Source organism: Neovison vison, chromosome 2, assembly GCF_020171115.1.
Source record: "Neovison vison isolate M4711 chromosome 2, ASM_NN_V1, whole genome shotgun sequence".
NCBI classification, from domain to species: Eukaryota; Metazoa; Chordata; class Mammalia; order Carnivora; family Mustelidae; genus Neogale; species Neogale vison.
The window spans coordinates 238,914-252,293 of record NC_058092.1 but is presented as its reverse complement, the minus strand read 5'-3'; the positions used below and the strand labels follow the sequence as shown (position 1 = coordinate 252,293).

The following is a 13,380-nucleotide window of genomic DNA, read 5'->3' as shown; positions in this document are numbered from 1 at the left end:
CGGACTGGGCCTGCTTCTTGTGCCCTGCATCACCACCTGTTTGTCCCTCCTCCGCCCCTTGGGGTTTAGGCCCCAACCCCCAGCCCCAGGGCCCAACAGCTGGCTGGCACAGGGCATCCATTCCACACACATCTCCAACAAACAAGTTAAAGAATGGATGAAAATGTGCAAGCCCAGGGTCTAACAGTTCACCCCCCAACCCCTGCCCCGCAGGGGGTGGGTATTTGTTTTCTTATATTCATTTTCTGCTTTTTTTACTGTTAACAAACAAAACAAAACAAAAAACAGAGTTACCCTTTATAAAAGCCAGGAGTTCCAGAAAAGCAGCCACTCAACCCTCCCTTCTTCCCCTGTTCCTCGTTCGAGGCTCACAGCTGCTGTGGGACTGGTTGGGCACAGCTCCCCGGGGCCAGCTCATCTCAGGGCTTCCTCTTGGGGTCTCCCAGCAGAGCCAATGGTGGCCCTTCCACCTGGGCAATGAGAAAGGCTGCCTGCCCGGCCCCCCATGCACCCTGGCTGGACCCCCAGCTGTCCTACCCTCCACCTCCCCTGCCCCCCAAGCCCGCTGACCTGTCAGTACAGTCTGCTCACTCTTCACAGCCTCTTCACACCGAGGTAGGAGATGACGCGCAAACAAGCACATGTGCGCACGGGGCCTGCGGCCTGAGGCCAGTGACCTCCAGGGCCACCTGGTACCTGGCCTCGGCCCCACCCCATGCCTGACAGGATGCCTGCTGCGCAAAGCAGCCCTACACACCTCAGGGCAAGGCCCTTTTCCTATCCAGAGCACCCTAAGGGAGCTTGGCGCCTGTGCCATGTCACAAACCTGAACAAGGAGCTGCAGGAGGGGAGCCAGGTGGGCGGTCCCTGAGCCGGGCAGAGCCCAGGGACGGTGTTTGGTGTGGACAGATGCCTGCACCTCTTGTCAAGTGTTTAGACTTTATTTACGGTGACGGACACACACACAGACACAGACTGGAGTTAGTGACATGACATATGAGGCTCCAGCCTCTGGGCTCAGTGGCCCATTCCCAGCTGTGGAGGGTGAGGGGTGCCACCCCACAGGACGGCAGGGTGTGGGGGGAGGGGCAGGTGGGATGGGGCATAATATTGCAGTTTTCTCTGCTGCCTCTTCACCCACCCCTTGGCCTTGGTCTTGGACACCCCTCCCACCAGATCCCAAGGGAGAGTGCTCAGCTGGGCCAGGACAGGAAGGATGATGGCCCTGTCACCCCAGGTGTCAACCAAAATCAACACATAAAGGTTGGTGGTCAGGCCCAGACATCCATCCTCGAGAGGGGGATGCCAGCTGCCCAAGAAAGCAGGCAGTGGACATCGCCCACACCATGGAGCAGCCCTGCTCCCTCTCAGAATGCCTAATGAGACGGGCGGTGTCAGGGAGGGGACACAGCTAGGTCCAAGCCGGCTGGGGACACAGGCAGGGCTAGCTAAGGGCCCAGGTGCCCTGACCAGGTCTGGGCCTGGCCTCTGTTCTCCAGCACTCTGGGCTTAGTGGACATGATTGAAGGGAGGGGTACAGTAGCCCCAACGTAATGTAACATTGGTTCCAAGTCACAGTATTGGCACGGGAGGCCTGGGAGGGGCCGGGCTGGGCTCGAGGTTTGCCCTGGCCTACGGCACATGCAGGAGGGACACCTCAAGTGGGGACCCAAGAAGGCCTCCTAGGGCTTGTGGAGGGAAGGCCCCCTCAAGCCCCAGCTTGCTTGCCTGCTCTGGGGACACAGGCCCAGCCCGGGTGGACACATCGGGGAGGCAAAGCAAGAGGGGTGAGAGGCATTGGCCCAAGGTGGAGGGGCACAAGGCCTCCGTGCTGCCCGCACCGTTTCCCCCGGCAAGTCCCGTGACACAGAGTTCATCTGTGGTTCTCTGCTTGGACGGTAGGGAAGCTGGCCCAGCAGTCCCTCTGGCCAACACGTAGGCAAGAAAACCGTATCAAAAAATTGATGAGTTTACAAAAATAGAAAATAATGACAACAGGGTGCGTGGCGGGCTGCGGTGTGTCTCACGGGGCGGCACAGGGCTGGAGCCCCGGCTTGGTGACAGCGTCTTCCAGCAGCTGCAGTGGGCGCCGACCCACCACCACGTCCCGGAGGCAGCCCACAAAGCCTGTGCTGTAGGCCTTGGGCAGGGCCTGGCCCGTGGGCAGCTTCTCCAGGCCACCTGCAGGAGGACGGAAGGAAGGCCACCCCGTTGTGACTGTGGGCAGTCTGGGGACCAGCCAGCAGAGAGACCCATGGGTACTCAAGAGACCCCGAGTTACCCAAAGCCTGTCAGCACCCTGGGGGGGGGGGCGTGACCAGGAGACACGCTCCAGCCTCCTCGCCCCACAGTTGCTCCGGGAACTGCAGGGCCTAAGACAGGAGGGGACAAGTACCCTGGCCAGTTGGTGCACGGACCGGGACAGGCGGACTCAGGCAGCACTCAGTTTGCAGCCCCAGGGATGAGGTACGTCCCTGATTCTCCCTCCCCTGGACCCCCTCAGAACACTCACCCAGCCACAGGGTTCCATCTGTGTCTAGCTGCGTGGCACCCAGCGGGGAAGAGCCAGTCACGGGGGCCTCGTTGCCCACCTGAAGGGAACCTTCCCTCTGCTCCCTGGGGGTGTGGTGGGGTGAGGCCATCATCAGCTGCTTCCAGAGGGCACACCTGCCACCCCCGATCCTCAGCCCCACACCCCTCTCTCCTGGAAGTCCCACCTGGGGGCCAGAATGAGGGGGCACTGACACCCAGGAGTGTGCCTGGTGGCTAGGGCAGCAGGGTCCTCACGCGGGTTACACTTTGCTGTAGGGTGGCCAGGCTCAGACCCAGGGGACAGCATCGGGCAGACCAAGCCCTCCCTTTCCAGATCAGGGACTCCCTGGCCACAAGTGCTTCTCCTTTGTCCTCTTGTCCCTCCCCCAGCCCTGGGAGTCGCCTCAAGTGGGGCACTTAGCCCCGCCCCCACCTCAAACCTGGGCCCTGGCTACGCGTGACCGGGCATGCCCGGGCTGGGCAAGTCCAGGCGCCACCCGCCGCTGTTCTTGGCATGGCCTGGGCTTCCTGCTGACCTGTGCGCCCTGACCCGCAACCAGCGGTTGGTGTTGACGGGGACGGTAGAGCTCAGCACCACGGGCTGGGAGCCCAGGTCGTAGGCCAGCTGCAGGCGCCCGTCCACGATGGCCAGAGCGATGTAGTCGGCCCGCTCTGTGGCCTTGCCGCTCCACAGCACCAGCCCCTGTGTGGCCTCCGTGCGCAAGCTCAGCTCGAAGTGGCTGGTCTGCAAGGCCTTCTCGCTGCGGAGGAGAGACCGTCAGGGCCTCCGAGGGTGGCCGGGGACGGGGCTCAGGGGGCGGGAGGGCAGGGGCCATGGTGGCAGCTGCAAGGAAGCCCGGGGAGCCTGGACGGGCATGCGGGCGCACACCCGCGTGGGACAGACAGGTCGCGAGACGGACGGCAGCAGGTGGACCGGACAGGCAGACACACAGGCAGAGGAAGGAGGCAGACAGAGAGCGGGGGCTGGGTGCCACTGCTCACCTGGGAGGGGCCCCGGAATCCGGAGCATCAGGACTTAGAAGCCGGAAGAGAGGGGAAGCAGGTGAGCAGGGGACAGACAGGCTGTGGTGTAGGGTTGGGGCGGGGGGGGGGTACCTGGCAGCCCTGCCCCACCCCCTGTCCCCCTTTCGGCAATGAAGAGTGTGAGCAAGCACCCACAGAAGAGACACAGGCCACGCAGAGCCGGGGCGACGTCATGTGGACACACAGGGCTAGTGGGCACGACCCAGGTCAAAGGCAGAGGTCAAGAGGCAGGGCTCAGGGCTCCCCTGCCTGGGAGAGGTCCCCGGATGTCTGAACACGCACGTGCATGTACAGACACATACGCGCACAGACACACCTGCATGCACACGCCCAGAACCGTGTGGGCTCTGACGCACGCACACACGCGCGCGTGCACGCCATGGGGGTGCCTCACGGCGGGGCGGGAGCTGCAGCGCGTGCAGGGGATGACCCGCCCGTCTTCCTAGGCTCAGCCTCCTGCCCCGGGATGGGAAGCCTGGCCCTCCGCGGGGGTGGGGGTCGGCTACTGCGGGGGAGGCGCTGAGAACGGGGGAGCAGGATGGTGTGGTGGGGGCCCAGGTGCTACTTACACGGGGATCTCATTGGTCAGTTCGCTTGGAAACAAAGAGACAGAGGTGGTGAGAAGGAGGGAAGGTGGAGGCGGGCGGAGGAGGGCAGAGGGCGGCGGGGCCGCGGGGGCTGAGGCCAGGCCTTCCCTGCTGGCCGCAGAGCGGTCGGTGGCTGTGGCAGGGCCCGCGTCTCACCCCGCACAGCAGGCGCACACAGGACCGGACGGACGGCAGAGGGCAGGGACGCCCGGCGCCCAGGTGGCACGTTACCTCTCAGTCACGGCACTGAGGTACTCGACGTAGGTGTGTCCGTCGAAGGCCAGCGCGTCCACGTCCCCTGCCGACTTCTCAGTCAGCCCTGAGAGACAGCCGGGGTGAGGGCTGCCTCGGGCAGGGCCCCCCACCAGCCTCGGCCAGGGGCCAGGGGCCGCGCTCACGCATCTCACCCTGCTCGCAGTGAGGCCCCGAGAAGCCCCCAGGGCACAGGCACTCATAGGAGGCCTCCCGAGGGAGGCAGGAGGCCCCGTGCAGGCACGGGTGGCCGGAGGCCTGGGTGCAAGGGTGGTGGGCAAAAGATGAGACGTCCACGGACCGCACCACGTGCTCCTGGTTCAGCAGCTGGTGGCCTTTCAAGGAAACCTGGGGGACACGGGGCAGAGCAGCTTAGTCTGGCCCGCTGTCCTCCCTTCCACGGCAGCCCCCGCCCCGGACAGAGACCCCTCGGGGTTGGGCCCTTCCTCGGGACTCGACCACCCCTCCCACTGCAGAGAGCACCCCCCACCCCGGGATGAGCCCGCCCCTGCTCCATGTACCAGCTGGATGACGCCGTCGAAGCCGGAGGACACGGCGGCCGCGCGGGCCAGCTTGCTGAAGTCAGGGGCCCCCCCAATGTACAGCGGCTCCTTCAGATTGAGGACAGTGTGCGGTACCTGGGGGGAGGTTCCGCGTGAGGGACGTGAAGGGCGTGAGGGGGCTGCGGGGGCTGCTCATGGGGCAGAGACAAGGACACTGGGGCCCAGATCCACACCCCCGCCCCTGCACTGGCCCACCCCGTCACCCGCCAGCGTATCCGGGACACAGAGTTAATCACACAGACGTGGCCTGTGTGGAGACTCAGTGGGGCGGGGGGCTACTCTAGGAGACGAACGAGCAGGGGGAGAGCAGAGACCAGTACCTTGCGGGATTTCTGGCGTCCGAAGAGCAGGGTGGGGGTTGCAGAGCAAGAGCCAGAGAGCAGTGGGGGCAGAGAGCAGACAGACAGAGCCACAGGACAGACGGGGGAGAAAACAGTTCTGTGAGAGCCAGCTGTGGGGCAGGGACTGCTGTGCCTCCCAGGAGGGGAGGGAGCAGGGAGGTGGCGGGGGAGCTGGTGGGAGGCCCACGGCCTTGGGGACACTCACCGGGGACTCCCCCAGCACGCGGGGCCCATCGCTGACGCGCATGGCCCCCTTGCGGCCACTGCGCTCCAGTGAGACCCTGGTCCAGGTGTCCAGGGCCACTGGCTCCTTGCTCCTGGTGAGGAGGGGGTACCATGAGCAGGCTCTGGGCCCTGCCCGTCCGTCCACCCAGGGGCCTGCGGGGACACTGCCAAGTGTCCCTGGCCTCAGTCCCAGGCGCACGCGCGAGGGCACACCTGATGACGGCAGCCCCCTTGCCCAGGTCATAGCGGAACTCCAGGAAGCGGTCCTGCAACGCCAGGGACACAAAGTCCCCCTTGCCGTCTGTCTTCTGCCCGTCGTAGAGGAGCAAACCGCTGGGGCCGCGTGCCAGGAACACCACTTCCAGAGCCATCTTCTCCCTGGGGTCAGGGAGCGACAGGCGGGGGCATCTCAATGGCCCTTCACCCTGCAGGCCAGACAGGGGCTGGGGGAGTTCTTGCCCTCATCCAGCCCTCTGTCCTACTGACCCCAGGTCCCGCTCGAAGGTATGCAGGCCCTTCAGCTCCAGGTAGGAGAAGCCGTTGAAGTCAGCCAGGAAGGGCTGGGAATAATCCCGCTCAGAAACTGTGGAGGACAAGAGAGCAGTGACACAGGGGCTGGGCCTTGACCCCTGAGGCTCCCTGGACCTCCACTGGTCTGAGCCCCAGGCCTAACGCCAGCCCTAACGCCAGCCAGAACCCCGACCCTAACCCCACCCAGAACCCACACCCTAATGCTGAATCCTGCCGTCCTCATCCCCACCCCGCCCTGCACCGATGGCCCAGTGCCCCCACCTGTCTGGCAGGTGGTGCCCCCTCGCCCCTGGGGGCATTCGCACTTGGCCTCCCCGTCAGGCAGCACGCGGCAGGGGGCTGCCCCGTGGCAGGGGTTCGGATCGCAGGGGTTCTCGTCAGCACTGCAGGTGGGACCTGCGGCGAGACACGATGGGGTCCCGCGCCGACAGACAGGCGGGCGTGCCCCCCAGCCCCGCGCCCAGCCCAGGCTCCAGCCTCACCAAAGCGGCCGGGGGGGCACAGACAGTGGAACATGCCAGCCTCCAGGGCTCGGCACGGGGCCCCACCGAGGCAGGGGTTGGGCAGGCACGGGTGGTCCCCACACGCGCCCACACCGGCGCTCCGGGTCACGGCCCCCTGCCAGCTGCTGAGCTCCAGCCGCTGGTTGTTCACATCCAGGAGGCGGATGCAGCCCCTGAGGCCGACACGGATGGAGGTCCTTTCGAGCACCCTGCCGCCAGGAGGAGGGTAGGCGTCAGAGGCCAGAGACCAAGACACCCTCTCCCCCAGCCAGCTGTACCACTGGCTCCCCTGCCAGCCGGGCTGAGGGCTGCCCCCTATCCCCGTCCATGCTTCTGGGGCTCTCAGGATGCCCAGTCCCACAAACAGGACTGAAAAAAGAAGTGGGTTGAGGATCACGGCTCAGGACTAAAGGTCGGGGCGGCCCAGCCCCTCCTTGGTGGTCACACAACAGCCTGAGGCTCAGGGATGCTGCCCAGGGGACAGAATCGGGATCAGGGTCAAATCAGGGTCACTGCCCTCATCCACACTCCTCCTCCCCCACTGTGCTATCTGCACGTGGCTTGGGCCTCTTAGATGCCAACCACAGGAGTCAAGGGTCAGGACCAAGCTCAGGGGCCTGGGGTTGGGGGGTCCCCCGCTCCCTGATGCTCACACGGAAGCCTGGTCCGCCGGGACGCCGCCCACAAAGAGGTCTGTGTCCAGGTTGAGGCCATCAGTACCACTGGGGCTATGGCCCACAACAGGGGTCTCCCCATCCACGGAGAGCGTACCCCGGCGCCAGTGCCGAGACAGCTCCAAGCGGTGCCAGCGGCCGGGCTCCACGGGCACTGAGCTGGTCAGGACCGCGGGCCCCGAGCCAGTGTCAAACCTGGGGGATGGGAGCAGGGACTCAGGACAGCGACCTCAGGCCAGGACCACGGCTCCACCTCAGCCTCCCGCCCTCCCCCCTCCCCTACCTCAGCCCCCCTCCCCGCCGGCCACCTGGGCTGCCCTGGCCCCTCACCGGAGCTGCACCCGGCCCCCCAGCAACGTCAGCGCCAGGAAGTCCTTGCCCCGGGCATTGCCGTTGTACAGCAGCAAACCCTGGGGCTCCAGTGCCCGGAACTCCAGCGCCAGGCGCAGCGTGTGGTAGGCACGGAGGGTGGGGAAGGCCAGGAAGGAGTGGCCCCCGAAGGCTGGCACAGAGGGGTGCGGTGCTGCCGGCAGACAAGGAGGGACCCACTGGAGGGGCACGGAGGACCCCTGCCCCCTCGGTGCTCTCCTCCAGCCTGAAAGCCCCAGCCCTGAGTCCCCAGGCTGGCCCCAGCCCCATCACCCCAACCTGGGCCCCCTCGGCCTGGCCCCCAACTCCCAACTGTGGCTTGGCCCAGCCCCAACCCTTGCCAACCCTCCATCTGCCTCCCTGCCTCTCTCCAGCATGGGTGACCTTTACCCTTCTCACAGACGGCACCCGTCCTGCCCACCGGGCAGCTGCAGGTGAAGCCGCCGCCAGGGCCCTGGTCCTGGCAGGTTCCCCCGTGGAGGCAGGGCTGGGAGTCACAGGGCTTCAGTGGCTGCTGGGTGCCTGAGGGCAAGGGCCGGCGTCCAGGCACGCGACGGGGGGCAGTGGTGGGTGGCTGGCGTGTGGTGGGCAGGGCTGTGGTCCTGTCAGCAGGCTGGCTGGTGTGACTGGGGGACAGGGCCCGCTGGGTCACGGCAGAAGGCAGGGGGACCATGGTGGTGGCTCTGGCCGTGGCTGTGGCCACCGTGGCTCCTGTGGTGGCTCCCAGGAAGAATGCGGGAAACCAGTCTGAGGGCAGAAGGACCGTCAGGACCCCCGGAGAGCAGAGCCCTGGGAGGGCCGGCAGGGGGGAGGGTCCCAGGCAAGTGGGGAGGGGCTGGGTGGGCGGCGGCCCTCACCGAAGTCCAGGAAGCGCATGTGCTCCTGCAGCGGCCGCCTCACCCCCAGGGACCGGCGCCGGGACGCCTGTATCTGCCGGAGCAGGGCCTGGGCCACGTCGGATGCCCTAAAGGTCGTGGCTGCGAAGGAGGGACAAGGAGCATGGGAGAATGCCACGCACACCCGCCCACCTCCTGGGAGGGCCCGGGACGGGGCCTCACCAGGGTCAAAGTGCACGTCCACCACGGCTCGGACGGAGCTGCCGGGCCCCAGGTCCCGCAGGCGGACGCTTCGGAAGTCCTTCTTCACGTCGGAGTTCCGGAAGAGGTCGTCCAGCTGTGGGTGGGCAGTGGGGGAGGGCTCTGGGGAGCTGCGCAGGCCGGACTGTCCGGCCGCCCGTTCCAGCACCTCGCTGGGTGCGTCCTGGGAGGGAAGCTGGAGCGGGGCCGGGCCGCAGCCCTGCACGTACCGCGCTCTCGATGCTCCGCGCGGTCTCCCCGAAGAGTTCCGACTTGGGGTCAGCCATCTCCGGTGTGTAGAACAGCTCCTGCCCCTCGACCCCCTCGAGTTCCAGTACACCCTGGAAGGCCCTGGTGGCTGTGGGGGAGGTGGCAGTGAGGCTCTGCTGGGACCGGCCTGGCCGCTGGGTGGGCCACGGGCGCGGACCCCAGCAGCGAGCCACATGGGGTGCGGGCGGGTTAGTCAGATGGTCGTGAGGTTAGTGGGGTCTCGGGGGTGGGGCTGGCGCCAGTTACCGGGCGGACTTCTTGGAGCAGTGCTCCAGGCCGGCTTGCAACAGGAGAGACACGTTAGCTGCAGGGTCCTGGGCACCCACGTGTGTGTGGGGGCCGAGGCCACCTGTGTACATGCCTGTGCTGCGTCCCCAAGACCACGCACACGTGTGTCCCCAAATCATTAGACCGTATACCCTGAGTGCCCACCTGTGGGGCAGGCCTCCTGCCTGGGAGGGGAGACAGCATTCCTGGCCGTGTCCAGGCCACAGGTCACGCTGAACCCCAGCCTCCGGCCACCCACTCACCGGGACAGTTGGAGCCCTCTGCGTCCAGCGAGGGAGTCTTGCCATCCGAGCAGCAGCCCAAAGGGGCGTTGTAGCAAGAAGCCCTCTCCATGGGTGGCCCAGGGGTCACAGCGCTGCCACCTTCGGGGGGCTCGAGTCCTGAGGAGGTACGGTCTGAGCCCGGCCCTGGAGGCAGCCCTCCCGGGCCCCGTTCCCCTGTGGCCTTGAGCCCGCGCTCACCCCCTGAGCCAGCCCCACTGGCCTCCAGGTCCCCACTCAGCCCCTCGTCGCCGCTCCCGTCAGCACTGCCAGATTCGCCGAAGGCAGACGTGGTGAGCGTGGCTGCTGGAGTGGGGGCTGTGGGGGGCACGGTCGGCCTCGTGGGAGTCCTGGGCATGCTGGCCGTGGTCCGAGGTCCTGGCGAGGGCTGAGGAGTGGGCTGGCTGTGGGGGGTCCTGGTGGGCGCCAGGGGTGGGGCGCTCGGGGGGAAAGGCAGTGCCACGCTCAGGTTGTGCCCTGACACAGCCACGGGTGCAGGGGTCGGGCGGCCACCGAGAGCGACAGACTCTGTGGGAGGAACAGAGTCTGAGTGGAGGCCCAGGGCAGGCGGTCAGCCCCGAGCCGGGCCTTCTCGGTCCGTTCGAGGCAGAGAGTGGGGCCTTACCCGGACACGGGCCGAGGCTCTGGACGGAGATATCCACGCCCTGGCGGCAGGCAATGGTCCTCAGCTGGCATTCATCGCCGTAGGTCACTCCGTCCGACCCGCAGGCCTGCGGCACAGGGCAAGGATGCTGCGCTGGAAGGCCCCCCCCGCCCCCCATGCCCTCTCCGTGCCCCAGCCCTCACCTTGGTAGCACCGGCCTCTGGACAGGTGGACGTTGGGCACACGCAGCGGGCGGAGCCAGCTTCCTCCACGCAGGACGCCCCAAACTCACAGCGCATCTCAGCACACGTGCCGGGTGCCAAGGAGTCTGAGGCAGACACGGGAGACCCTGCCGGCTCAGGAGGCCTTGCCCCTACGCTGGCCCCACCCCTGGCACGGGGAGACAAGGTCAGTGCCAGGCTTGGCCCTCACCTGATTCGCAGCCACCGGGGCCCAGGGCGTGGCCATCTGGACACTGCCCGCACTTGGGTCCGGCCACCCCAGGCTTACAGGAGCACAGCCCGGTCATCTGCTCACAGTCGTCCCGCACGGCTCCTCGGGGGTCACAGCTGCAGGCTGGAGGGCCGGGGAAAGAACACGAGGTTCAATGGCGCCAGAGCCTGGCCCCGTGCCTGCCTGGTGTGGGTCAGGCCGGGGTCTGAGCAGTGAGACGAGGAGCACAGGGACAAGACGCACAGGTGGGAGCGCTTGGCTGGGGACTGACCACTGCCCGTCACTCACGGGTGCAGCCGCTCCGGCCGTCAGTGACGATGCCACGGAAGTTCCAGAAGCCGGGCTCACAGCGGTCACACTTGAGGCCCCCAACACCTGGGCGGCAGGAGCACTGACCCGTGGCTGGGTCACAGGTGCCACCGTACGAGCCGTGTGGGTTGCAGTGGCAGGAACCTGCAAGGCCAGGGCAGGCTGTGGTCACTGTGGCTCTGTGGCCCCGCGCAGCTCTGGAGTGGGGCCGGGCGGGCGTACTCACTGGGGCAGCCAGCCAGGCCCACACCCCGGGCCGCTGTGGCATTGTCCTGGCAGCAGCCGTAGGGAGTCTGGGTGCAGTGTGGGGGGGCCGCGGGGGGCAGCGGGGCCAAGGTGGGGCCTGCAGGGAGAGGCAGAGGGCTCAGATGGCAGGCATGGCCACGTGTCCACTGTGGGCCTGGCCACAGCACCTCAGTCTCCTCGGCCGCCCTCACTCAGCCCTCTGGAAGCCACCTGCCACCAGGACCTGCGTGCCTGGAGCTCGGGTCACAGGTGAGCAAGCCGCGCCACTTACACAAACCCACCTGTACGCACAGCCCCGAAAGCACGCAGGACGCCCGAAGGTCAGGAACGTGCCACCACGCACAGACCCACAGCCAGAACTGAGCCTGCTTAGGCCTGTATGTTTCCACAAACGCACACGCACGTGGCCACGTTCCTCCCACACTGCACACATCCAACACACACGCGCGGACACACACCTGTGCGTACCTAAGTCTACACACACAGAGGCACTCGTGCACACGTGAAAACACAGTAAACGTATTTATCGGAGCCCCGCCCGTCTCCCCCCTGCGGCGGGGAGGCCCCCCCCTGCGGAGCCCCACCCGGTGCAGACGGCGGGCTCTCCGGGCAGGGAAGTGTGGCACTTACACCCCCACGCACAGACGAACACCCACCAACGTCGCACCCCCGAACCCTCCGTGCCTCCGTGCCCCCCACGCAGTGTCCACGCGGACACGTACCGCACACCTGCGCGCACACAGCCGGGAACACAGGCACCGGAACACAAAGGCCACGGCACAGACGCACACACGCTGCCGGGCCCTGCAGGTCCACTCACCGCGGCAGGCGCCCTGAGCCGTGACATACAGTTCTCGCTGCGCCAAGCACCTGGCCTTCTTCAGCTCGCACTCGGTGCCGTAAGTGACCCCGTCCGAGCCGCAGACCTGGAGGGATGGTGTCGGTGTGGGTGGCCACAGCCAGCCGCCTGCTGCCGGCCCAGAGCCAGGGTGGGGGGTGGGGGGCCTCACCGGGCTCCTCAGGACGCTGTGGCAGCTGAAGTCGCAGACGCAGGGCCCGTCTTCCGAGTCCTCGTCCCAGACGCCGCCGCGCTGCCGGCAAAGCTCCCGCTCACACTCACCGTCCTCCCCAGAGCCGGAGCCTCCAGAGCCGCACTCCGCTGCGGGGAGGGGCCGGGTCACCGCGCGGCCTGCTCGAGGCCCACGTGTGGCAGCCCGGGCCGGTCCGCCCCCCGCGCCTACCCTGCTCACAGGGCCCCGCCCGGGCCTCCTCGATCTGGGTCTGCTGCTGACAGGCGGCCTCTCGGAGATGACACGCACTGTCGTAGGTGACACCATCGCTGCCGCACACGGGCCCGGGTGGGGGCTGCTCACACCGGGGGCACACACATCGCCCCGCCAAGCACACCGCCCCGAAAGCACACACCTCGCCTCCGCAGGTCTCTGCAGGGGCAGGACCGGGCAGGGGTCAGCCCGGCGGAGGGGCACCCAGGACCCCAGCCTGCCCGCCCCTACAGCCCCACTCACGGCAGTGCCCCGCTGAGACCACGTGCAGGCTGATCTGGTGTGTGCAGGCGTGGACGTGCAGCTCACACTCGCTCGCGTACGTGTGCCCGTCGGAACCGCACACGGGCTGCGCCAAGGCCACGCACTCGGAGGGGCACACGCAGCGCCCAGTCTCAGCCTCGCACAGAGCTCCGAAGCGGCACTGCCCACAGCGGTCTGAGGAAGAGGCCCCATCACCATGGCAACCGGATGCCCCCCCCCAACTCCCAGCCAACTTCGCCTGCCCACCACTGACCACAGGGTCCTCGGCGAGCCACACGGATCTCCCGTCCCAGGGCGCAGGCTGTGGCTTCCAGCTCACACGTGCTGCCATACGTGACCCCGTCGGTGCCACACATGGGGTCGTAGATGCCCGGACACGCCTGCTGGCACACACACTCCGCTTCACCGTTCTTCACAGCACATGATGCCCCAAATGGGCAGTGCACCCCAAGGCACGGGGACAGGGGTTGATCTGGGGAGAGCACGGGCAGCTGGTGAGGTCCTCCTGCTCCCCCGGGCTCCCGCACAAAGCCCCCAGCTCCACGCAGCAGACCTGCTCCCAGGGTGGGGACAGTGGAGGGACAGTGCACGGGGAGAAGAGCCAGACACTCGGGACACAGCAGAGACAGGGACAGACACAGGACAGATGCAGACAGGGACGCAGACCCAAGCAGCCTCAGCCCCCGCTTGAGTATGGGGATGGGCT

At 67.1% G+C, this 13,380-nt stretch overlaps 1 protein-coding gene across 4 annotated transcripts in view; it reads right to left on the bottom strand.

The window, feature by feature from the left end:
• Positions 1-925: 925 nt before the first annotated feature.
• AGRN (agrin) overlaps positions 926-13,380 on the bottom strand; it is a 33,169-nt gene continuing 20,714 nt past the window's right edge. For 2 of the 4 annotated variants that reach the window (XM_044236875.1, XM_044236877.1), the window contains 30 exons: positions 12,928-13,146; positions 12,654-12,848; positions 12,369-12,569; positions 12,138-12,286; positions 11,948-12,053; positions 11,108-11,224; positions 10,861-11,025; positions 10,552-10,695; positions 10,323-10,447; positions 10,141-10,246; positions 9,717-10,043; positions 9,498-9,635; positions 8,928-9,055; positions 8,680-8,794; positions 8,479-8,598; positions 8,012-8,368; positions 7,583-7,775; positions 7,232-7,447; positions 6,558-6,787; positions 6,337-6,471; positions 6,031-6,127; positions 5,758-5,922; positions 5,525-5,636; positions 5,299-5,310; positions 4,937-5,053; positions 4,571-4,763; positions 4,395-4,482; positions 3,069-3,293; positions 2,513-2,616; positions 926-2,181 (listed from right to left, as the gene is read on the bottom strand). In XM_044236875.1, coding sequence (XP_044092810.1) covers positions 2,024-2,181; positions 2,513-2,616; positions 3,069-3,293; positions 4,395-4,482; positions 4,571-4,763; positions 4,937-5,053; positions 5,299-5,310; positions 5,525-5,636; positions 5,758-5,922; positions 6,031-6,127; positions 6,337-6,471; positions 6,558-6,787; positions 7,232-7,447; positions 7,583-7,775; positions 8,012-8,368; positions 8,479-8,598; positions 8,680-8,794; positions 8,928-9,055; positions 9,498-9,635; positions 9,717-10,043; positions 10,141-10,246; positions 10,323-10,447; positions 10,552-10,695; positions 10,861-11,025; positions 11,108-11,224; positions 11,948-12,053; positions 12,138-12,286; positions 12,369-12,569; positions 12,654-12,848; positions 12,928-13,146 — 4,757 coding nt within the window. In that variant the 3' untranslated portion in view covers positions 926-2,023. Of the gene's footprint in view, positions 2,182-2,512; positions 2,617-3,068; positions 3,294-3,534; positions 3,568-4,145; positions 4,170-4,394; positions 4,483-4,570; positions 4,764-4,936; positions 5,054-5,298; positions 5,311-5,524; positions 5,637-5,757; positions 5,923-6,030; positions 6,128-6,336; positions 6,472-6,557; positions 6,788-7,231; positions 7,448-7,582; positions 7,776-8,011; positions 8,369-8,478; positions 8,599-8,679; positions 8,795-8,927; positions 9,056-9,497; positions 9,636-9,716; positions 10,044-10,140; positions 10,247-10,322; positions 10,448-10,551; positions 10,696-10,860; positions 11,026-11,107; positions 11,225-11,947; positions 12,054-12,137; positions 12,287-12,368; positions 12,570-12,653; positions 12,849-12,927; positions 13,147-13,380 lie in introns of all 4 variants that reach the window. The other 2 variants (XM_044236874.1, XM_044236876.1) reach the window with 2 other exon arrangements.